The 24,050-nt window shown below is 51.6% G+C and overlaps 1 protein-coding gene across 2 annotated transcripts; it reads right to left on the reverse strand.

Moving 5' to 3' along the window:
- Positions 1-5,441: 5,441 nt before the first annotated feature.
- P2RX1 (purinergic receptor P2X 1) lies at positions 5,442-22,110 on the reverse strand. Of its 2 annotated transcripts, XM_052804620.1 has the most exons (14): positions 21,738-22,109; positions 19,141-19,370; positions 15,589-15,736; positions 14,994-15,065; positions 14,463-14,532; positions 13,825-13,921; positions 13,017-13,097; positions 11,279-11,420; positions 10,065-10,195; positions 9,294-9,384; positions 8,559-8,624; positions 7,808-7,900; positions 6,278-6,325; positions 5,442-5,975 (listed from the first exon to the last, which is right to left on the reverse strand). In XM_052804620.1, the coding sequence occupies exons 1-13, from the start codon at positions 21,768-21,770 to the stop codon at positions 6,281-6,283; spliced, it is 1,299 nt and encodes a 432-aa protein (XP_052660580.1). In that variant the 5' UTR covers positions 21,771-22,109; the 3' UTR covers positions 5,442-5,975; positions 6,278-6,280. The 2 variants fall into 2 exon arrangements, with proteins under 2 accessions (XP_052660580.1, XP_052660581.1); XM_052804621.1 differs by lacking the exons at positions 5,442-5,975; positions 6,278-6,325; positions 7,808-7,900 and adding an exon at positions 7,908-8,030 and having other exon boundaries at positions 21,738-22,110.
- Between the last annotated feature and the right edge of the window lie 1,940 nt (positions 22,111-24,050).

Genomic DNA, 24,050 nt, shown 5'->3' on the forward strand with positions numbered 1-24,050 from the left:
TAACAGTGTTTCCATGGTTTCATATCTTTAACTATTATTTGGTCCAGTTTTGCACTTCAGGTATACACAATTCCTTCCCGCAGCAGCCAGAGCAAAGAAACTGAACCAAAAATATAAATGATGCATTGAGGGCCCATGGTTTCTGAAGGCCGACAGTTGGGACAGCGTTTCTCCACCCTTGGATAAACCACCAGCAGCTGGAAATACTTTTTCGTTTCTCTTTCCATGCAGAAAGCCTTTCTGACAGAAATAAGAAAGGAAGAAAATGCTAGGGTTTATTTTCAACACCAAAGACTGGCACAAAAGGTTTCCAGCATCTCACACTGCCCTAGTTTTCTGGGACTTCTCCCTTCCAGCCCATGTTCTGTCTCTGCTCAAGGCAGTGGAGCTTCACTTGACTAAAACCCAAGGCATTTAGGAGCAGGGATTTGGCTGGTCTTTCTGTCGCAGTTCCCTGGTTCTTTTGTGTGTCCAAAGACGGGCAAAGAAGCTGGTGAAGGGTCTAGAGCACAAGTCATTCCTGGCTGAGGGAACCCATCTGCAATCACCGATTAGATATCATCTCAAGACAGCCACCAGCCTGAGCTCCTGGGCTGTCTGTTGGCCATGGGGGACTCTCAGGAAAAGTAAGATGTGCCCATGAGCAAAAAAAGCAAAGCCTCCACCCAGCCCTGAGCAGTGAAAGCCCCAGCAACCTCCTTCTTGGATGCCCAGGTGTAAGTACCCAGGAATGTGGCTGTGCCTATGGAAAGACTGTGCTCCTGTGGCTCCAGGCCATGAGAGATGCTCTGAAAGACCATAACATATGTAAGATAAAACATTGACCTGTTTCACAGGGGCTTTCAATTCAATCAAGCAGGGCCTTGCTCATACAGAGACAACTTAGCTTTTGTTGAGCAATGATTAAAACTTTCAGCCTCCTGCTCCTCTTGCTGTAACTCACTGGCTGAGAAGTATTTTCAAGGGTTTCAGAAGTCATTTAGGCTGATTCACATTTGGCTTTGAGGTATCTAGAAGGTGCTGACTGTTTGGAAAGTGCTGAGGATTGTCCCCTAAAGACCTGTCTCCTTTAGCATCAGGCAGTTGAAATCACCAGTGACGTCTGAAACACAGTTTTAGTGCCAGCATCAGGGTTTGAAACTATTGCCTCTGGCAAAGACTGCTAGCACTTGACCTAATGAAATAACCTGGTTAGCTAGTCTCAGTCAGAAGTTGCTATTTCTTCCAGAAAACAAAACAAAACAGTTTCCCTTTTCATAATACACAAGCGATTGCACTGCAGAGCAGCAATGACCAGTGCAAAAAGAGTCCCAGATAATATCTCTCTGGTGCTTAGACCATGATGGCTATAACAACGTTAAAATAAGACTTTGGTATTTCTGTTCAATCATGATTGGGTGTAGTTGTTTGGTAACTGTTATTTCCCACGTGTTTTCTGGGTGGAAGGACTGGGAGAGTGTTTATTTAATCTGTCCTTGAGTTACAGTCATGAGAGGGAGGGGTTACATATCCCCAGGCATTTCACAAGTATGTTTAGGGAAAAAAAAAGAGTTGAAGCCATAATTTCTTTTAAAAACGGCTTGGGCCAAATCTCATTGTGGTGCCACAAAGCTGAACAGGATCTGTGCTTGGTAGCGGTAGGCAGAGCTCTGTTAACTGGAACAATCCTGATTCACCCCTGCTAAAGAGCCCATCTGTTGACAGCGCTGTCGCTATATTCAGAATCCAGTTGAACACTTTTGACTTTTATGCTTTCTAAAATAAGGCAATAAAACAATTAGAAATAGATAACAGAAAGAGAGAGCACTTCACTAAAGAAAGCAAAAGAAAATAGCCTGGCATAATTAATACAGAGCTGGCAGCAGCGAAAATGAGCTGTAACAACCGTAGTGTCACCAGGAGTATGACTGCAGGCTGAGCTGCAGATGTCTAGCGCTCTAATGGCAGAGAGGCCCTTTTGCCACCCAGCACAATCTGGCCCGAGAATGCATATCTTTGGGACAGAAGGAAATAAAAACATCCTTTAGAGCTGGGAGGACATAAATGTTCCTGTCAGTCCTTCACTGTGTGTCAGCCAGAGGATTTATCTGACCAAAAACATGCTCCCACGTCAAAAGAGAAAGGGAATTAGTGTAATCAGAAAGGCAGGTGCTTTTTTAGGGAAAAATCCAAGAATGTCCTAAGTGGAGGACTGTGTTAAAAATAAAAGGGAGTCTGCTGTGCCAGGGAAAGAATGAGTGGGCTTAGAGATAGGAGAGATTGCACAGGGAAGGAGCTATCTCTTTCTTGAGTGTTATTAATTTTTAATTTGCATTGTTACAGTGTCTGGAAGCACCAGGTGGAAATCAGGGCCTCTTTGTGCTGGGAATTGTGCGCAAACATAATGATTAAATGTTGCCAGCTCTGCAGAGGTTGAAATATAATTCCTCATCTCTGCAGCGTCACTAACCAGCATAACTATTGCTGAATAAGTTTTTCTGCAATTGCTCTTCTGGAATATCTGTGCCACTTGATTTCTTTCAGTGTAACCACTCCTGAGGGGATGAAGAGATATATTTGTATCAGGTCCAACCTGGTAACCTTCACAGATAATAATAACTGGTCAGAGGCAGAATCTGCTCACCACATTTGCATACACCTTCAGAAATTATTTGCTTGTGTCTTGGTTTCCCTTTCTGTAAAATGGGAATAGTAACACTGCACTCACGACTCGCTGACTTCATCTAACACCCATGACCAGTGCAAGAGTCCTGTTAGACACTTAGAGCACTATACTGACAACATCACATACAAGGGCTTGTTAGTGCTGTTTGTAATGATTAGGGATTAGCTGGAGAATATATATTCTTTCTTGTATGTTTGGCTGAAAGGACTGGAAGCAGTGTTTGATTTGCTGAAGGTTCCTTTTCTATTAGGATTTGTCTATTAGCTAAATAATCGTGTAAAAACCAAAACACAATTAAACAAGGAGGTTTTTTTAAAAAAACAACCTAATCCTCAATTGCCACAGCATAAATAGGAAGCAATACAGCAAACTGTCATTGAAGGGGTCTTCACATGATGACCAAATCCCTTCAGGTTTCTGTGACGCTTTGGCTCATTGCTCAGAGGTCAGAGGGCAGCAGGATACACTGGCCGCATTTTTATAGCTTCAAATACAGTCGCTTTCTGGCCACAACAGATGCCAAGCACAGGAAATTCTTCCCTGATCCTAAGAGCAAGATCAGGTCAAACCAAGAGGACAGGAGTATGGTCCTGCTGGTCACCCTTACCTCCCCACTGGGACTTGCACTGAAAGATCTCCATGCAACAAGCTCGGTAGCAACACCAGGACACTGCAGGGTGCAGCCTTTCCCAGGGCAAATCTTAAACTTGTCATTATTTCCATTTTTCAGTGCTTTAGATGTGTAGACTTTTAACTGTTGTGTACTATCCTGCATTCAGTAACTTTGCATGAATTTTAGCAAACTAGAAGGCACTGGGAGAAGGGGCTGGGAGCTGCAATGCTGAAATAGAGCATGTACACCAACAAAGGCTCTCCCACCGGGCTGAGCAGAGCAGCCCTTCCTCCTTGCTCTCCCACCCCTGAGCACCAGCTCTAGCCCCTCTGGCAAAAGGAGGGATCGAAACAATTGCTCTGGGCTTTCCCTGCCTTTTCATACTGCAGAGGGGACCCGTGTATGTTAAAAGCAGACACTTGCTCAGTTTCCTCCAGACAGCTATCGCTCTGCATGGCACCCACCTGAAAGCCACTGGCTCTGGGGGCCCTGGCTTAGAGGAGGAGCTTGTTTTGGTGAAAGAATTAAAATTACAATATCTCATTCTGCTGGTGGCAGAAATGGTTGGTGAAAGAAAAGGATCCCCAAAGACTGTGCATATTAAAAAGGAAGCAAGGAGATGAAAATAAACCCTCTCACTATTTTTAAAGCAACCTTGGGACTTTTAGGGATCCCAGCTCAGAGATTTTAATAGCAACTACAGGGGATCATTTACAAGTAGCACTTTTCCTAATTTCCTATTCTGCCTTTTAATACTTCCTAGCAAAGAATAGTGGCTTTGCATTACAAGCAGCTTGAAAGATTAAGCAGGCAGAAACAACCCCCTGCTCTACCTGCAGCCTTGCACTGGTTATTCTAAGTTATGACTGGGGATTCACCCAGTTTAAGTGGGTGCGAAAGGTTACCTGAACAATCTTGCTTCACTGCCTCTAATCTTTGGCAACTGAATTTTCCCCAGGCATGTATGCGTGAAATGGTCTTCCAGTCCCCTCTGCTGGTTGGAGCTTGCTGGAGAGCTGCACCGTTGCACCAGGCAGCAACTGTGCAGTGCTTCACCTCGACAAGCGCTGCAGGAGAGCCCATGCTGCAACAGGGATGCCACCAGCCCCATGCCCTCAGTGCCCGCTAAGAAAATGCTAACTCCTCCAGAGACCGGGGAGCTTTCCCTCACCCTCATCTCTGCATCTTTAATATAAGGACCTGGCACCTCTCTTACACAGGACAGCATCATGAGAAAGGGTGAAAAAGTTAGCCAAATGGATAATCTTAAAAAAAACCCACCCTGCCTATGAAAGCTGAGGCATCCTTCTGAGAGCAAATAATCTCCCCACAGGGAATGTACGACTTGAAAGGTTTGTTGGCCTTATGACCAAAAATCACCTGCAACTGTTTGCGGCACATGCCTCTGTGTCCTTACGAGCCCAGCGCAGTGTGTCCATCCTGCAGACTGCTGGCTCATGCTCCCCACCACCATCAGCGGCATTGCAGTCACAGGCAGAGCAATCCCTATAGCTTCTTTACTGACTTTCCCATGGCAGCTGGGATCCAGTTTTGAAGGGACCAAGGCAAAATTTCCTCCGAGGGATGCAAAACGACATTCAGAGAGAGACTGTGCAGAAGGTCTGTGCTGGTGCATCCTGGAGAACTGAACAGAGCCAGCAGCACAGGGCAGGGGCTGCTCGTAGTGATGTGGGGCTTGGGCGTAGTTCATGATGTCCAACTGCACAGGCTGAGTAGTGCAAATCTTCTAGCAGAGAGGACAAATTTTGTTTCTGGGCGCAAAGAGTTGGTTTGTGAGGCTACCACTGAGAAGGTCAATTCTGACCGGCTAATACTGACCGGCGTGGGCAGCAGGAGGCAGAGCTGGCATAGGGCAGCCATTCTTGATGGCCGGCAGTGTGCCAGCGCTCTCCACCAGCCAGCCTGTCTGAGGAGGAAACCCAAGTGACAACCCTGATAACAACCCCTGCTTGTGGCCTGAGGTCCAGGGGCCCTGCACGGGAAGGGAAAGCCCAGAGGCCTGCACTGAGCCCATCGCAGAAGGCCCCACACTCCAGCCCAATTTACAGGATCGCTTTGCATGCACACACCCCCCCACCCCCAGTGCCAAAAAGTACTGCATACCCCGTGCCCCAGGGCAAGCATGGGCACCACAAATGGATGTAGTAGAAAAACTAAAGGTTTATTTTTTTTTTTTAATAAAATACATCCTTACAAAATAACCATTTTTCTCCCATGCTGAGGGACTGGGCATGGTTCTTGCCGGCTCTCCTTCCCTCCCCCTCTCCTCAATTTGGAGCTGTCCAAGGATGCCGCTGGGGAAGGAGAGGCAGTGATGCTCTCTTCAGGGGCTTCAGGTGCGGGATGTCCTGGCACAGCCAGGGCACACCAGGCAGGGTTCAGTGGGAGCCCTTCAGAAGAGCCTGCAAAGGCAGCAGACCCTAGTGCCCTGCAGCAGAGCTTCTGGAAGGCCCCGAGTGTCCCTTACTTTAACCCACCCCCAGCATCGCAGCATGTCCCACCAGATGCAGGGCACCGGGCCGGCCGGACCCTGCCCTGGCTGCAGGGTGCCACGTTCCCATGAGCTGGTGTCAGATGCTGCTCCTGCTGGCCTTGGGGCTGCGCATGGTGGTGGCAAGGAATGCAGCTGTGTTTTAGGGGAGGAAGAGGGTGCAGGTTTGTCGGTCAGTGTGGATTCTGCCAAGAGAGAGAGGTGCACGGTGATTGCTGGTGTCTTGCCCCACACTGCCCCTCTTCAAGCGATGCTGCCATTGAAGATGCAATGTCAACCCCACATCCCGCACCCAGTGCTGCCCCGTGCACTTGCCTGCCCTGGGAAACACTGACCCCAGGTTAGACATTACAGCCCACAGCTCAGATCTCCTCCGTGCCTTCCCTGGAGCCCTGCTGCCTTCCTGGGGGCCTTGGGGTAGCCCCAAGACCCATAGCTCTTACCCCTGCCAGCTGTATGCTAGCAGGGCTGGGGAAACACCACTCACCTCTCACTGCGTGTTGTCCAGCTCCTTTTCCTTCTTATGCGACTTTGACTGGAGGTTAAATGAGAGAAAACAATGATTCTTTTATAGACCTGCCCCTTTCTAATGCCAGGGAAAAAAATTGGTTGAGCAGAAACTTCTAACCCCTAACGTATAAGCACATTTTCAGATGAATTAGAGGGGAGCTGTTTTCGTGCCCTATGAAAGGCCATGAAACATCCCATGGTCACAGAGATGTTCTCAGAAAGCAGAAAAGGGGACATTTTCCAGTTTGCTAAAGCACTGGTGTCCTGGTTTTGGCTGGGATAGAGTTAATGTTCTTTCTAGTAGCTGGTATAGTGTTATGTTTTGGATTTAGTATGAGAAGAATGTTGATAACACACTGATGTTTTCAGTTGTTGCTAAGTAGTGTTTATATGCTAAATCAAAGATTTTTCAGCTTCTCATGCCCAGCCAGCAAGAAGGCTGGAGGGGCACAAGAAGTTGGGAGGGGACACAGCCAGGACAGCTGACCCAAACTGGCCAAAGGGATATTCATAGAATCATAGAATCATTTAGATTGGAAAAGACCTTTAAGATCATTGAGTCCAACTGTCAACCCAACACCACCATGCCCACTAAACCATGTCCTGAAGTGCCACATCTACATGTTTTTTGAACACCTCCAGGCATAGTGACTCAACCACTTCCTTGGGCAGCCTGTTCCAATGCCTGACAACCCTTTCAGTAAAGAAATTTTTTCTAATATCCAATCTAAACCTCCCCTGGCACAACTTGAGGCCATTTCCTCTCATCCTATCACTAGTTACTTGATAGAAGAGACCAGTACCCACCTCACTACAACCTCCTTTCAGGTAGTTGTAGAGAGCAATAAAGTCTCCCCTCAGCCTCCTTTTCTCCAGACCATATGACATCATGCCCAGTATAAACTGGGGGGAGTTGGCTGGGAGAGCAGATAGCTGCTCAGGGACTAACTGGGCATCGGTCAGTGAGTGGTAAGCAATTGCATTGTGCATTACTTGTTTTGTATATTCCAATTCTTTTATTATTATTATTGTAATTTTATTATCATCATTATTATTTTCTTCCTTTCTGTCCTATTAAACTGTCTTTATCTCAATCCACGAGTTTTACTTTTTTTCAATTCTCTCCCCCATTCCGCTGGCCTGGGGGGGAAGTGAGCGAGCGGCTGTGGTGCTTAGTTGCTGGCTGGGTTTAAACCACAACAACTGCTCTGCCCCTGCTTCCCTTAAAGCAATGCAAGCGTTACCAGATATTGGAATATCTGGGGATAAAGGAGGGAATAAAGCTATTATCTATGAGTCACACAGAAGATCTGTAATTTTGGAGAGGAGATTCATGGATCCCAGTCTCTGACAGTCCCAAGGGCTCAGGATTCCCACTAGCTCAGGAAGGTGGCTGGTTGCTCCTCAATACTAATGTTGTTTGTGTTACAGCATCATTAGTCATGCACATATGCACACTCACATACCCGCAAGAGCCTCCGCAGGGGAGGGACTCGCTGTTACTTACAGGCTCCTGTTCTGCGTATTTGAATTTCTTCTGCTTGTAATAGTCCCGTCCTTGGAGAAAATGCAGCAGGAGCAGGTCGCAGAGGACAGAGGCCTTAAATCAAAGTGCAGTTAGGGTTGGGGCTGCCCTCCCAGCTCACCTATGCCACCTTGTACTTCCAGCTTGTTGCAATTTGCCACACAAATTTGGGTCACTCCTGCTTCAACCCACAACGTGGCAGCTTCTAAAGAACGTACAGCCCCCAAATGTCAATTTAGGACAGAAGTGAAGTGTGCTGGTTCAATACTGGGCAATTTAAGTCAACAGAAATTGTTTTCACTTCAGGTATGTGCAGAGCACAACACCCTCCAGGTCATGCTGAAGTCTTTAATGACCATAACCAAATAGGATGCCGTTTTTCTGTCATGCATGAAATACTGCCCATCACCTCCAAAACCCCCTCAATACCAGCTCTAACTTGAAACTATCAATACACCAAGATGTTGCGCTGCCACGAAAGCCTGCCTTCCTCTCACTCGGCAGGGCAGTGGCTCCCGCTAGCAGAATTCACATCAGCTAGTGGTCAGCAGGAGTCTATTTTCCTGAGCTAGCGAGGCAGGAGAGCACCTCCTTTCCCCCTTTTGCCCATCTCCTGTTGCCTGAGTGGGAACCAGTATTTCACTGCAGCTCAGGGACACTTCCCCATGGATGTCACAGGCAAGGAGAATAATTTGAGAGTCTCTGTATAGAGGCTGGAAATATCTGAACTTACCACTCCAAAAATACCAATTCCAGAGCCAATTGTGGTCATGGTCGGGATGATGTCAAACTTGCCTGCCTGAATAAAATTGTAGAAAATAGATGATATGTTACAATCAGCCCAGGGGAAAAAAAATGTGTGCCATAGCTGTAGGTGGGGCTCAGCTAAAGTGCCTTGCTGCAACCCAAACCACAACCACAGCACAGAGAGAAACAGAAGCTGAGTAAGGGCTGGTTTTAAGCTCATTGGTCAAAGAGAAAAATATGGTAGGTTGGTTTTAGGGTGACAAATTGAAATTACTTTGCTTCCTGTATTTTCAATGTTAAAAAAAAAAGTACATCCTTTAAATATTCCCAGGGAGAATACAACGAAGAAAGCCTTCTCTCCCAGTGGGAAGAAAAAGACAAATAGAAAAATGCAAATGTTCAGCTTCTGGAAATATCAGTAAAAGGTTTTGACTTTCCACAGTTCCCCCCGAACCCATCATGATGGTTTTTGGGACAAAACCATTGATCAAACTGCAGCTGATAGATGTAAGCTGTAAAATGAGCTTCCCCTCTTATGTTCCCTTCCCTGGCACTTCCCAAGAGCTGCTGTGAGCGAGTCAGCACCCGAGGAAACTATTCGCACTGGTTTTCCTGGCCCCACGAGACCCCCATGCTGCATTACACAGCTGGTACTTTCCTGAGGACAGGGCACTGCCGTGCCGGGGATCGGGGGGCAAACCCAGCACCTGGCCACCCTTACCTTGCCATTCACCAAAATGTCGAACCGGATCCCAAACACCTTGTAGAGTGTCCTCTTGTCTGTCCCATCTTCTTTGTAGTATTTGGCATATCTGTCCAATTGGATGGCGAGCGTTAGTGGCCTGCCAGGGTGTCTAAGAGCCCCCTGCAACCCAAAGGCATTGGGATCTTGGTGGGCTGCAGAGCAGGACAAAGATCTGCGGATGCGCTGTCACAGACCTGCTCCTGACCCTCTCCTTAACACCCCCAAAGGAGCTGGGCTGTTGGCACCTCTCCCCTCTGTGCCTCAGTTTCCCTGCCTGCAAGTTGGAGTTAAAGCTCCTGCTTGTGCTGATACCTGATGACCCCAAGCCCTACGTGACAGTGGATATTTGTGCAGCACTAGTGGCAGCTTCACACAGAGCAGCAGTTAGAGCAGCAGCTCGTGCCTAAATGTCATGCTGTGGCTGAATGCTTTGAAGTGTGGGAACATGTGAGATGACCCTGTACCATCTCCAGTTTTCCAAGGGGCTTCCCAAGAACTCAGCTGAGCAGGAGAGTCTGCAAGGGGGAGAAGATGTACAGGGAAAGGCAACGGGGTAATTTTGAGGCCAGGGGATGGATTATTGCTTTTCTTATGCTATTCTAAAGACAACACTGCTGTCTGGCACTGCAAAGGTAGTGAGTATTTTGGAGAACAGTCCCTTATCTTCCACCATCCCTTGAGTGCTGTGGGATCCTGAAAGGTGTCACCTCTGAATTCTGCCTGGAGAGTTAACAGGGGTCTCCTTACCTGAAGTTGAAGCCTGGTGAAACATTACTGTCATCATTGTAAAGGCCGTGGAACTGGTAAATGGGTTTGCAGTACCGGACGGGCCAGTCAAGGTCGCAGTTCCAGTCGATGGTGATGCCCACCACTCCACCCTGCAGCCGAGGGGGGAGTCATGAGGTTGCCCCTCCTTGGACCTGGCCCACATGGAGAAATGCTTTCCCTCTTCATGTGTGGCCTTTCTCAATGCTATGAGGTGTCCTGGCTTGGCTCTCCAGGGTACATGGACCCCATCACTGCCTCAGCCCGCCTGGGCAGCCTCGGCTTTGTGTCCTGTACATCACCCTATGCAGATGTGCTTGCTTCTGCCCTAAATGCTGGATACACAACTAAATTCATACCCTCTTGTTCCTGATCAGCACCCCGTGACCAAGGCATGGTCCTGAGAAACAGTGCTTACTGCAGATCCCTCATGGTCCTTGTGGGACAGCCTTCCCTTGCCTGATTTTGCCCACGAGATTCGCCTTTCTTGTGGCTTAGCCCTGCCATCAAACCATTAACGTCACAGGGAAAACCAAAGGCAATTTAACATGGTCATAGAGGAGAGTGAAATGAGCCCATGAAAATCAGAAGAAAACCTCCTCTAATAGAAGTGGCCACCTGCTAGGAAATGAAGCAGTCCCTCCTGAGCTTGCTCCAGGTTGCAACTGGCTGTGCCTCAGAGGCTCTTCTTTTTGCACCTTTAATATATGCAAGCCTCTGATTTTATTTAATGCCTGGCAAAGTTAGCTTAAGGCTCTGCAGTGCAGATATAGCAGATACTCTTACATACCAACCTGAGAAGCGTGAGGCAAAGCTGCATTTCTGAGCCTGGGGAGAGGCTGCAGTTTGCACTGTGCAATGACCAGTATTTGACCATCCAGCCAAGGTTTCTGAGCTCAATCGGATGGGATTTGGCTACGCAGCTCTAGTTATTCGTTGCACAAATTAAAACAAACTGAACCCTGGATTTACTGCCAGCAGGTCAAATCTTGCCAATCTTACAGGGGAGTTTCCAAGAAAGGCTTAAATATTAGGCCATGTCCAAGGAGATTCATAATCTTTAAGAGCTAATTCTGACACTGCCTCATGAGTTCTTGAGAAAACAGATGCCTCGCATCTCAACAGCTTGGAGATGATTGATCTGTCAGTGTCCCCCTCCCCATGTCAGCAAGAAACATTGTTTGAAATTGAAGTACCTTAATAGCCAGGAAGGTAAAATTCTGACCCGATTCCTTCACTATGTATCCCAGGTCAAACACGGGGCATAAGGAATCGGTGACTTTGTGATAGGTGCATTTCTTCAGGTACTGTTTGGTGACACTCTCAACCAAGTTGCGCCTGTGAATGAAAAGAGAGTGAGAAAGAGTCTGAATAACCCAATAATTTGGGTGGGAAAGGACCTCTGGAGGTCCCTGATCCAACTGTTGCTCAAAGCTCGGTAACGTCAGGGCCTCGTCTTCCTCCCCTACATGCTCATCAGACCCCACTCAGGGAGAGCGGGCCCTTTCCTCCAGCCCTGACTGGTTTCTCCCACCCCATCAGCAACCCATTTCCCCTGAACCTCCTCCTACAGAGGAAGCCTCTCTGCCATTTTCTTTCCTGCAAATGTTCTCCAATTCTGCTTTGGGTTTGCTGCTTTGCCTGCTGCCCAAACCCAGCACCCGTCTGCCTGTCCTCACCTCTTCTAGGAACCCTTTCTCTCATTTCTCAGCTTTGCAAATCCTTCCATGGCCTCCACCATCCCTCCCAGCTGCCTCTCCCATTTACACATCAGCTGATCCATGGGCTCTGCCGCAATGCTCCACACACCAACAGTTTTCATCTGGCACAGCTCATGGATAGTGTATCCCACAGCTTTTACATTTAGCTGGATTTTGCTATCTCCTCCAGAAAGGGTGAAAAGGAAAGGACAATGTCTTGCCTTCCACCCCACTCTGCTCTTTCACCTAAAAATAGTCCTCCTGTGAAGCCTCCCTGCCCCAGATGTTTTGGAAGACTTGTGCCTTGCTCAACCCCATCCCATCGTTTATGCTCAGCAGTTAATTAGCAGCAGTGATCAAAGGCAGGAAGTTTCCCCATGACCCTAGCTGGCTTCGGCTCAGCCCCTGCAACAGCAGCCAGCCTGGCCGCCCTCAACTGCCAGGGCCTGCTCTCCCCCACCATGTCCCCCCTCCTGCCTGCCCTCACTCAGGTTGCCACCTCTCCTTGCTGCTGGCGGGGGATCCCCTCTCCCAGCCACCTCTCAGGGTGCAGCGCAAGGTTGGCTCGAGATTTTGCCAAGGGTGCTGGCTGCCAGGGTATTTAACCTTGGCTACAGCGCAGGGACGCAATCGGCTTAGAAAGAAGAATCCGCCGTCTTCAGCACAAATAGCTTCTGTTAATTTGTTCCAAATCAGATATATAATCAGTGTCATCACAAATCCTCTTATGCGTGCACCTTCAGCCAGCGGCACCATTTCCAGTGCTGCCTGGAAAGGGCTGACCCTATAATCCATTGCAGAAACAGGTCGGAACCGTGACGTTAAGAGGGGCCTCTGCTCATTTTTGGGCACCAAGCTTGTCCTGGCTGCTCACACCCCACAGTGCCGTGTAGTATTTTACTATTATCTTCAAGGAGGAAAAGGGAGAAGAAAAATGAAGAGTCAGAGAAACTATTTTCATGTGCATCAGGTGAGGGTAACTCAGGGGACGTTAATTCCAGAAACCTTCTTCCCTGTAACCACAGCTACCAGCTGAGGTGGGACAGATTTGGGAGGGAAATGTCTCAGTTACTATCAGCTAATGTGGTGATCAGTGCAGCAGTTAGAGTAGTCCTGGGCTTGCTGGTGAGGGACAGCATCCTCTATATCAAGCATCCAGCTACACCCATGGTTTTCCCTGAGAGACGCAGCTGGGGGAACCAAGCCGAAGCCATCACCCCAAATGTTCTCTTACCTGGACACCTTGAACCTGGGGAAGGTGATGCTGTTCTTGATGAACAAAGTGAACTTCTCCGCTTCTGACAACAGGGCAGGGCTGAAAAACACAAGTGTTGACATGTGTCCATCACTCAGCTCTCCAGCCTCTAGGGAAAGCCCCATTTGGTGGAGATTCATCCAAACTGGGACAAGTGGGACCCAGAGAAACTGGTGATCTCATCCCTTCCCTTTCTAAGTGAAAGATCCCAACAGGGTGCAGAAAAGCCCCAAGGAAGGATGGAAGTGCCTGTTAGGGGACAGAGAGGGATTTAGGTGCTGGGATTTCAGTTAAGAAACCCCAAAAGCACAGTGAAGTGGCTGGAAGAGAGCTCAAGGGCCTGCATACTTCCCTGGGCTCCCTGATGGACCTGTGGCTGTCCCTGTTGCCCCCCTGCCAGGAGGGGAGACAAGGAAGAAAAGGACTTTGCATGTACCAGGAGGTGCTTCATGGTGGCCCGTGGAGGCTGGAGATGGAGAACATCTCATGGGCAGAGCACAACTTTACTCTGAAGGCAAACGGGATAGACGGGGGCTGCTGGTCCAGGCAAAGAGCACCCAGCAGAGACGGGGTGAGCTGCCAGCAAGGTCGGGAGCAAACCATGCCAGGAGAGGCGCAAACCCCCTGGGGACACTGGGCAGCATGTACAGCCACGGGGTCTGCATCAACCCAGGCTGTCCTGGCAGCAACCTGCAGAGCACCGGCTTGCTCTGCCCTAGACTGGGTGCTGCTGGTGCAGCTGGGGTGGGACCAGGGTGGAAAAGAGGGCAACAACATCATTCCTTACCTGGGAACATGGTCATCAACTTCAACGGGGCACCAGCCAAAGATCTCGCAGGTCTTCACAGAGCTGTTGAAATTCACACACTTGCCTGTCATGAGCCCTGTGGGGAAGAAAGACAGCTGCTCACACCCCTGGATACTGGGAAATCCCAGCCTCACACTGGGATGGATGGGATCTGGTTGGAGCTTCAGCCCTGCCACAGACATCCAAGGCACAAAATACTCAGGGCTTTTGGTGCCCCTTTATAGAAAGGGTAATTAATTGTGGCCTCTCAGCTCGGGGCAGTGGTTTCTCTTGCACTATTGTACAGGGGAGCAACTGGGCATTTTTCTTGCTAAAATACACCTCAGAAAATGCCGAGCTGTTAGGATAGCACTGTGGGGGAAATGGTTTAGTCTTGATTAACCTTTTGTTGGCAGAGCTTTTTGCAGCTCAGGTATCTTTCAGAAAAGGAAAGCGGGACCAGCCCAGGTGGGACCCTCACCTGGCGTGTCAGAGGCTTTTCCCAAACCCCATCAGCTGGTGGTCCAAAGCAGGTCCCCCTGCCAGACACCCCAGCTACGCGGCTTTGCCGGGGCATGCTGTGCTCAGCGTGTCTCACCAAAAACGCCGGTGCCGAAGCCTCAGGGCCCGTGCCGTACCTTGTCCCTGACGGCTGTATTTCCCTTTGCTGCAGTCGCTGTCCTGCTTGCAGAGCCCGGCATCCGGCAGCTGTTTGGAGAAAGCAGGCAGCCGCTTCTCAGCATCACACCCTGAGGTTTTGGTCCCCCTGTCCCTCCTGCCTTACCAGGCAGCGTTTTCCTTCGAGTAAAAGCTGCTCAGCTGCAGCCAGAGCCTTGTCCATACACAGCTTCCCAACCAAGGATGTCCAGATTAAGCAGGAAAAATAGGGGATTTCTTTTTTAAACTCCAGGCAGATGCTTTTATTCAAGCCTCAAGTCTGCTCTGCTTGATCATCTCAAAGGGAAGAAAACTTAAATGGATGCTGGCCATTTTTCAGCAGAAAAAAAGCCTTCATGTAGCACTCGCAAAGCAGGAACGATAACATGGGGCCAGGCTCAGGCTTTTACTAAACCTCTCAATGTCAGGAAAACTCCTTCCCCAGTGCCACCACCACCACAACCCCCGAAATTACAGAAGCTGAGGCTGCTGAAGGAAGCCAGTGCGCTTACCTCCGGGCAGTTTCCTTGTTTCTGTCCAGGGGTGACAATGAAGTTGGTCATCACCACGAACGAGCTGTCCCCCTGTGGAGACACAGCCAACAAGATCACAGCCAGCACGGCATTTTCTGATGGAGCCTCTGCAAGGAGCCTCTCCCTGGGGCAAGGGGTAGGGCACCCAAACCACCAGGCAGACGGCACCTTTCTCCCTAACTTTGGGTCCTCTGCCCTCTGCCGCAGCTCAGGAAGCTGGTGGTGGCCCTGGGGAGCTGCAGTGCCACAAGCCCCAGGGACAGTGGAGGACCCCCCTTGCTGCCTGAGATGCTCATCTGGAGGCACCGGAGGACCCTTGATCTTTTTGGAGGCAGCCTCAAACATGCCCCATCAACCATGGCAGGTCCCAAGCACTGAATGCTTCCCAGGGGTGATATGTGGGCAGGGGTTTGTGGCAGGAGCAACCTGCTTTCCACCACAGGGACACCATGTCATGGTTAGCCCCATGGAAAGCCTATGGTGAGAAGCCCATCTGCACACCAGCATGTGGGGAAAAGCAGCCATCAGGACAAAAGCAACCTCCCTAACCCACCCACTCACGCTGCCTCCTTACCTGGGGTGGGAAAACATAATCCACCACATCCCAGATGTGAGGGCCCATGACACTCTCGTTGGTCAGCGTCAGGCCTTTCAGCTTCACCGAGACAGAGCTGACAATGCTGTCCTGAGACTGGTAGCCCTTCTCATAGAGGAAAACCCACCTGGATAGAGAAATGGGGTGGGGTGAGCATGGCCACTGCCACTCATCCGCAGGAGCCCCAAGTCCTAGCACATTCTGTGGAATGGGGCTTCTTCTACCGAGTCTCACCTGCGGTTTTATTTGCCAGATTTCCTCTAGCTGGATAAGGGATGTGTTGCTGAGCTCTCCCACCCTTTGCCCGAGGCATGTGGTAGCTGCGGGACCTGACTTCCATGGTGGGGTGATTTATTTTGTGGACTGGGACACATTTTGTGGTTGGGGGTGTGTGAAGGCAGGTGGAGCAGGGTGGCCATCGGCCATTTGGGATTTAAGCCTGCAGCAGGTTTGCAGCTTTCTGGGCTCAGCGACCCACCCGGACCCTCCTGATACGCTTCATAGGCACCCTCCAAAAAGCAGTGCCTCTAGGGCCAAGACAGGGGTAAGTCTGGACATGGCTCACGTCCAGGGCCACCGTTCCCCATCCAGCAATGGGAACCACGGAGCCTTGGCCCTGGGTGCAAGAAGGCTGCAGGAGCAGGGTAGAGGACACTGCCGTGACCGGCATGGGGTTTTTCCCTGTGTTTCCCAGCCCATCGCGCAGCCATTAGGGTCGGCTCCTGACACTATTTAACCTATGGCATAAACAAGCTGCTGCTGGATTAACTCTGACTCAGGGAGACTATAAACATGGGCGAGCAACCTTTTCGGGTAGTGCTCCCGGAGGCGCAGAGCATTCCCGGCGCTAAAAAAGGAGCGATCTGGTTTTTGTCCCTGCCACCATGGGCACCGGTCCCGCTGGCTGTGACAGAGGCAGCGCGCTGCCTGTGGGACGGACAGCCTGTGACACCAGCCCGGTGTGTCAGCCTGTCCTCGGGCACCTGACCGATGGGCACGGGGGAAAATGGGGGAACCCCAGGTGCTGCCCAGAGGTCGGCCCTATGGGTGCTGGACCTTATGGGCACCTCTTGGGGATCGTGCTTTTTGGCTTGCAGCCCCATTAGCATCCTGGGACAGGGGGCAAGGGGACCTCAGGGATGGCATCTACTCCAGTAGCTGGGGATGGGAGCAGAAATTCAGCACTGCTGCCACCCCAGCTGGGACCCCCAGCTCCAACCTTCTTCTCCACGGCAGAGGGCCATACTGGGTTACACTGGTTACACTGGGCATCTTTCCCAATGACCTCAAGGCTGCAGGAGGCTGTGAGCTGGGCAGCACCATGGTGGAGTGTTTCTCCAAATCCGCCTCCAGCACAACCTCTGCCGCTGCCACCTCATCCCTCTCTGGCAGAGGTGGCTGCAGGCACACAGGGCTGGGCACCCTACTGTGAGACAGCCTCCCCGCGGCAGGGCAGGATGTGGCCCCCACCCTGCTGCTGAGCCACGGTCACGGCAAACAAGGCGTCATTTCCCCATCATGCTGTAAATGCCGCCTCGAGCCCTGCCCAGGTGGTTAAAGTTCCCTGGTGTTACTCCCCGATGTGGCAGTCGCCAAGGCCTCTTCCTTCGCCGGCCCCATCCTGTGGCTCAGCCTGCAGCCTCCTCGCATGCAAGGTTTTCAGGAAACAAAAGCCAGAAAGCAATGTCCAGCTGGGGAGGGCCTGGCATCGCCTTGCTAGCAGCGATACCACCTTATTCCAGCATATCAGGAGAAAGAAGAGCTGCTCTCCAAGGGTAATGCCGGGTCTCTCGGCGGGGTCAGCCCCGCATCCCACCTCTTCACTGATGGCACTGTCACACGTCCCTCCAGCACAGCCATGCATCAGCACGCATCCCCACGAGGATCCCACACCTGCTGCCAAGGGGGACCAAAGCTGGGATAACTGTAAATAAATAAATATCTGCCAGCCAAACTTGATTTCAAAGAAGAGAAACTCTCAAGCATTGTGGCTTAGTGCAGGCAAGGAACCAGAGGCAGTACTGCAGGCAGCAAGGGGATGCCAATGGCCGGTGGGGCTCTTGGCAGCCGCAATCACAGGCAGCCCCTTGCTAGCGGAGCCTGACCCCACCAAAACAACAAAAACTTAGGGATTACAGCAACTTTATGCCAACCTCCTCCCCTCTACCCCTGGCTGTCGTCCCCAAGCTGGTTCTCTTTCTGCTCCCTCCTAGCTGCCTGTCCTGTTTTAGCTGGGTTGCTTAAGCCACATTTCCTTAGGAAGTCCTGCTCTGAGCAATGGTCTCTGCTGGTTCTTCATCTGCAGGAGCAGCTGCCCCGGCAGGGTTTGCTGGAGCCCTGGGGATTCACGGGCTCAGCCCTTAGGAGAGCCAATGCTGCTCCCAGTAACACCTGTCTAGGCCAGTGCAAAACCCTTCACAATGGAGCATCGTTGAGACCTTGGCTCGGCGGCAGCAGCTTGGGATGAGGATTACCCTTGTGAGCCAAAGTGCTGGTGAGCAGGGTGGGAGTGACGTGGGGGTCCCACAATGACCCCCTGGGAAGCTTTTCCCCCTTTCCAGGAGATCTGTGCTAAAAGCAGGGATGGGCACCACTGCTCCCCAAAGCTACTAGCTTGCACTGAGCCCTGGGAGCTACTGCCTCTCCTTTGGGCTACACTAGGCACCCTGCACCCCAAAAATACCCAGTTTTTCCAATTCATGGCCAGACACACCCTCTCCCAGCAAATCTCCTGCCATGGGGCCCTTCCTGATGGAAGGGTGCTGGTCTCTCTTGAGGGCTGAGCCCCCAGCAGCCATGGGGGCACAGCAAAGATTTTTATCAACCATCACATCCCACAGCACAGCACATCATCCCACATCGAGGGGACAGGGACTGAATCGCCATGGCAGGAGCAGCAGCCCCGGGGCACCCGAGGACACGCATCCTCGCACGGCTCTGAGCCCGCCTGCTCCACTCACTGCCTTTTTTAAGCAGTTGCTCTTGCACCGCGGCTGCCTCCCACAAGCAAAGCAAACCAGGGATTTGGAGCGAAGCTCCGTCCCGGCTCCAGACACTGGGCTGGCCCTGCCTCCCCAGCGGGGCGGTGGACGAGGAGATTTATGGTCCTGCCTCGAGCCGCTTGGGTCTCACAAATCACCGTGCTGGCCCCAGCTGCCTCTTAGTTAATATAAATGAAAATAAAAATAACAACAGATTCTCAGGCTACCATCCAGCAGCTCGAGCAGGATTTGGATGTGGCTCAGCGAGGAGACGGGGCCCTGGTGCACAGAGCGGGGCTGGGCAGGGATAAGCCTCCAGCCCGCACATGCAGCAGCTTCTGGGGAGGATGTGGGGACCTGTGCGGCTGTCTGGAAGACCGATGGCGGGACACTGGGCTGCGCGGGAGTGGCCATGGCCAGAGGGACGCGATGCCATCAGCAGTAACACCCCCGCCCCGCATTGGGATACAGGAGCCCCTTCGTCGCCATTGCTTTTTAAACTGGTGGCAAAGCATTAATTTAGGGGAAAGTGGGCGCCGGGGAGCCTTACCCGATGATGTACGCCAGGACAATGAGCTGGATCAGCCGGAAGGTCAGTCCCACCTTCTTGTTCCTCACCAGCACCATCCTGGGGGTGTCATACTCGAAGAGGAAGGAGGACACCTTCTCCATGCACTTCTGCCCCATGGCTGTGCCAGGGTTGTGCCACAGTCTCCTGCCAGCCCTGCTGCTCGCTGCACCGTGGGTCGGGCCGTGCCCACAGCTGCTCGTGCAACTCCTCTGTTTGCAGAGAGGAGGAAAAAAGAAAAAAAATGATAAAAACGCTATCAGCGTTGCTCTGTGTACATCTGGGCTGTCGGGTTTCCTCCTCTGTGTGGGGACGGGGTTTCCTCTTCCTATAAGCTCTGGGCTGGGAGCAGCCGGTGCCCTACATGGTCCGGGGGTGGGACGGGGTGCGGGAGGGTGCAGGGCCACTCCGCTGCCGAGCCCACGTGCCACCGGGATGGAGCTGCCCGCCGCAGGGGGATGCACCCTTGTCCAGGCAGGGGCTCTCCCTGCAGGCAGCGCTTGGGGGGGGCAAGCAGGGACCATGAGGCATCCCTGGGGGTACCATTGGGATGGTGGAGATGGTGGGGGTCCTGGGAGAGGATTTTAGGACCTGGGGTTGGGGTATCATCTTTCCCACCCCAGCAGCCACCTCAGGCTGTGGGTCTTCTGTTCTTGTCCCTAGCCCATGTCCTGCTCTGTCCCTCAAAGACTGCCCCGGGAAAAGGGTCAGGAAAGGGGAAGGTGGGGGCAGAGGAACCCCAGCCCAGCAATTCTGAGCTGACCCACAGGGCAGCTGGGCTCCCAGCTTGGCCCTCTCCCGCAGTGAGGCCGCCTAGCTGGGGCTTGGCTGGTTCCCAGTCCTTGCACAGGGCCAGGCTGGGTGCATTTCAAAGCATTTTCAGTATTTCCAGCATTTCCTGAAAGGCACGGCCATGAGCAGGGCCGGGCGGACAAGCCTGGGTCACAGCGAGGGATGCTCAGTGGGGTGGTGCAGACACCACTTTAAGTGAATATCCCTGAGAAGGGGGATGGATTTGTACATGCCAGACTGAAATTTGTGGCCTGACCTTGTTGCAGTGGGGGTTTTGGCTCATTGCTGGGGAAAGCGCAGAGCCCATGGATGGGGGACCCTGTACCCATACTGCATCCCACCAGGCAGCCTTGAGGGCACAGTGCCACAGGGGTAAGCTCTTTGCTGGGGAGCACTGGCACTGAGGAAGGTTGTTTCTGGGGGAAACAGAGGATATTTCGCCCAAAAAGCCCAAAGCCTGGCAGCTTCAGCACTCTCCACAAGGACAGGCTCCATCCTGTGAGCCCTGGTTCATCTGCTGCCTCCCGTGACCTCAAAGGATGCGCTGGCTGCCTGCGGCCACCGAGGCTGAGACAAGCCCCCTCTCTGCAGAGGGAAATGGGTTTGGAAATATGGAAAAGTTTAACTTGCTGGGTTAAATCTTTCCTTTCCACAACATTTCTTTTCACATCATCGTCTCTCATGTTCAATTGCCCATCACTTGGCATCATGTTGACCTATCAACTCAATAGTTTGCAGACCTGACAACTGCGAAACGAGTGGAACGAATCAATTATCTTTGCTGGGCAATGGGGAAAACGGGGGAAAAAGCGGATGAACCATTTATCCAAATTTTTTGGGCGTACCATGAACCTTGGGAATCAAAATCAGATGATCCCACATTACAAGTGACGTGACATACCATCCCAATGCCCCAGTCCTCAGCAAGATGGGGAGCCAAAAGCAAATATAAAATGCTCATGCTAATCCTATAAGATTGAAGGCTGATACTGCTGTTGAGTGGAGCAGACAAACCTTATAAGCTTAGATATCCATCAGGAGAGAAGCAAATAACTTACTGTATGAAACGAGGCCTTTTAGGGAAGGCTGCTCACCCTTGCCAAAGCCATGGGGATAATGAAAATAGGACAGCTAAATTTAACAGCAAAATGACTTGTAAAGGAGTCACTTCTAACCTTCTCTCTGGTACTTGGAGTCAATAAAATGGTTATAGCATGGATTTAGCTAAAATACTTTCCATTGGGAGATAATATGCATCTCCCATTTTAGTATCTCTTGGAGCCACGTTGCAGTCGGCGAGTGGCCGCAGTTGAGGTGATGCGGGAGCAGGGAACCCCAGCACAGGAGCACGCACAGGGCCTAGGTCTTCTCCTGGGCTGCTATCAGCACCCAGCATGGGCACCCTCTTGGCCATGGCACCCAAATGTTTGAAAAAAAATCATAGCCTAAACCCTCCTGGGCTTGCACACCACCGTCGCTCACACCTTTCCCGTGCCCATGCCATCCCTGGGTTTGCCACTCTTTAAATTACTTTATAACAGGGACTTTAATAGGTTTGGGCTGGCATTGCTAAGCTACCTGGCCCCACAACAGCAGTGTGGGGGTGTGAGCGGTGCCAGCTGGCTGGCATGCCCAGCTGCCTGCCAGGGCTGCATCCTCCACACCCCTGTTTGCGGTGATGCTTCTCCTGGTGATAACCCGCATGAGCTGCTAACTCTCCTCCCCGCCACTGCCAGGTGGTTATCGCAGGGAATTGCTCTGCTTGGGCTGTGAAATTGTTAAATTACCTGCCCAGACAGGGTGGTCACCTGCCGGGACATGATGAGTTCATGGGGCTGTGATGCTTTCTGCTGCGGCTCAGGTGCTGGGCTGTCCTGATGCAAGGTCAGGGCTTACTTTCTGTTTGCAAGAAAAGCAATATCACCTGCTGTGATAATAAATATATTACTGTAATGCCTAAACAAAAAATAAAAATACAAAAAGAATTAGTGGAAAGAGGGTTTTATAAGCATACTGTGTAAGGTGCAGCCCAGAGGAGTGCCCACAACCCGCTGCACAGACGCTTGCACAGCAGCTGTGACCTTGGGGATGTTTTTATCTTGGGTTCCTGCAGACACAAACCTGTACGATGCTGTCGATACGCAGCCATTTCCTCTGAACGACTTTTGCATCTCTCAGCTGCTTTCAAGCAGAGCAGTCGGGAGGCCCCAGGGGTGCTCTGCCTGCAGTGATGAGGTGCAAAGACTGCGGATGCTGCTGGAGGAGCGGCAGCTTGAGTTCTTCTGCAGGTCCTGGGCACCAAGGCTGGGTTTGCCCTGGGCACAGAAAGCTCTGAGCTGGGCTTGACCTCCAGCTGCATGCAAATGTGGTATCAAGCAGGGTGGGAGCACGACAATGTGGGGAGACAGAAGGCAAAACCAGGTAGAGATAAGGAAAATGAGCCCATCTAGCTCCACTGCCCGCGGGAGGGGAAAACGGGAGCAGCAACAGCACATGAGGCCCTAAGGCCTCTGTGTCAGTGTCTGGAGTTGCAAAGCCCCAGGACCAGATTGCCCAAATGCTCTCCTGGGTCAGCTGGCATTGCCCGGTCCCCAGCACCAGGCTTGGCCCCATCCAGCATCTCTTTCAGCTCCAACTGGGTCAGATGCTGAGGGCATCAAGGGCTGGTGACCCACCGAGGGCATCCCTGGCAGTGCTGCACAGGGTTAGCGCAGGACTGTGTCCACGGCTGCGAAAGCAACTCATTCCCCCTACCCGTTAAACAAACTCAACCTCTGCTTGGGCCTGTCGAGAAAAAAAATGCAAAAAATGGTATTTTTAAGGGAGACATTTGGAAATGTGAGTTCATCCTTGCTTCGAGCTGGGACATGGACCCAGAGCACGGAGGAGCTGCTGGGGTGGTCTGAAAGCCTCTGCATGGGGCTCGAGCCCACCTGCACCCATAAAAGCAAAGCTGTGGTAGGCATAAAAACTACCAGGTCTTTCCAGGCTCTCAGACATTTCTTTTCCAAAACCTTCTTGGGGGGGGGGGGTTAAAAAAAAAATAGATGAAGCTCATTACACAATCCAGACTCATGCTTGGCAGCTTCCAGCATGGAGCTCTGAATTTCAGCACAAAAATGTGCAGCATGCTGCAAATCTGGGGATGGGGAGGAATAACACAGTGCTAAGTAGATTTAAAATATGACGGTGGGTACAAAGGGGACCTGTGGTGGCTGAGGTCACCAAGAAGAGCCCCTGCAAGTTGGTGGCTCTTCCCAGCAAGTTTGGCCACCACGGGTCCCCTTGCCCCCACCAGCCAGAGGAGATGCTCACGCTGCCCCGCTGGCGATGGGAAGCGGGGGTGGTGGAATAAAATTGGCAGATGAGAGCAAGCGAGGTCCTACGAAACAGCATGTTCAGTTTTCTTTCCAATTTTAACTTGTCCTTGACCTCTCTTCGCTCCTTCCCAGCAGGGCTGGCTCCGCTCTGTGCCCGCCCCAGCGCAGACAGATGTTTTTGGTGGTACTCACCCCACAGAAGCGGCATTTCCATCCCCGGTTGCTGCGGTAACACATCGCCCTGGAAATACCTCAGCAGTGGTTTAGCCAACGCCAAAGCAAACACAGGAACCTGAGATGCTGGGGGTACCGAAAGGCGTCAGCAGCCCTATTCCCATCGCAACCACTGGGAGCGTGGCATGCACACCCCGTGGGGCAGCTGAACGCTTGCCATGGGGTACAGGGACCCTTGGGGATTTTTTTCGAGGGGTAACACCCGTTTTCTGAATTGTGCCTCCGAAAGACATGCACAGCCCCAGCGGTGATGGTCCCCAGCCATCTGGGGACTGATGCAACATCAGGTGGGGAATTTGGGGGATTTTTGCCTTCACTGCTGTGTGCTGAGACAGCACTGCATCCTCAGGAGCGGCTGGTAGCGGGGACCAGTTTGAGGATCACCTCCTGCCATGGTGGTGGTGGGTGCTGCCCTTCCTGCACCAACACTGGAGACCACTTCTGCACTTGGAAAGAGGAAACCAAGCAACGGCCCTTTCCAAAAATCAGCGTTTGCCAGGGTGTCCCATGTCCCTCTTTGTAACCCCCTTTGGGTTACAAAGGTTT

Source organism: Harpia harpyja, chromosome 12, assembly GCF_026419915.1.
Source record: "Harpia harpyja isolate bHarHar1 chromosome 12, bHarHar1 primary haplotype, whole genome shotgun sequence".
NCBI lineage: Eukaryota > Metazoa > Chordata > Aves > Accipitriformes > Accipitridae > Harpia > Harpia harpyja.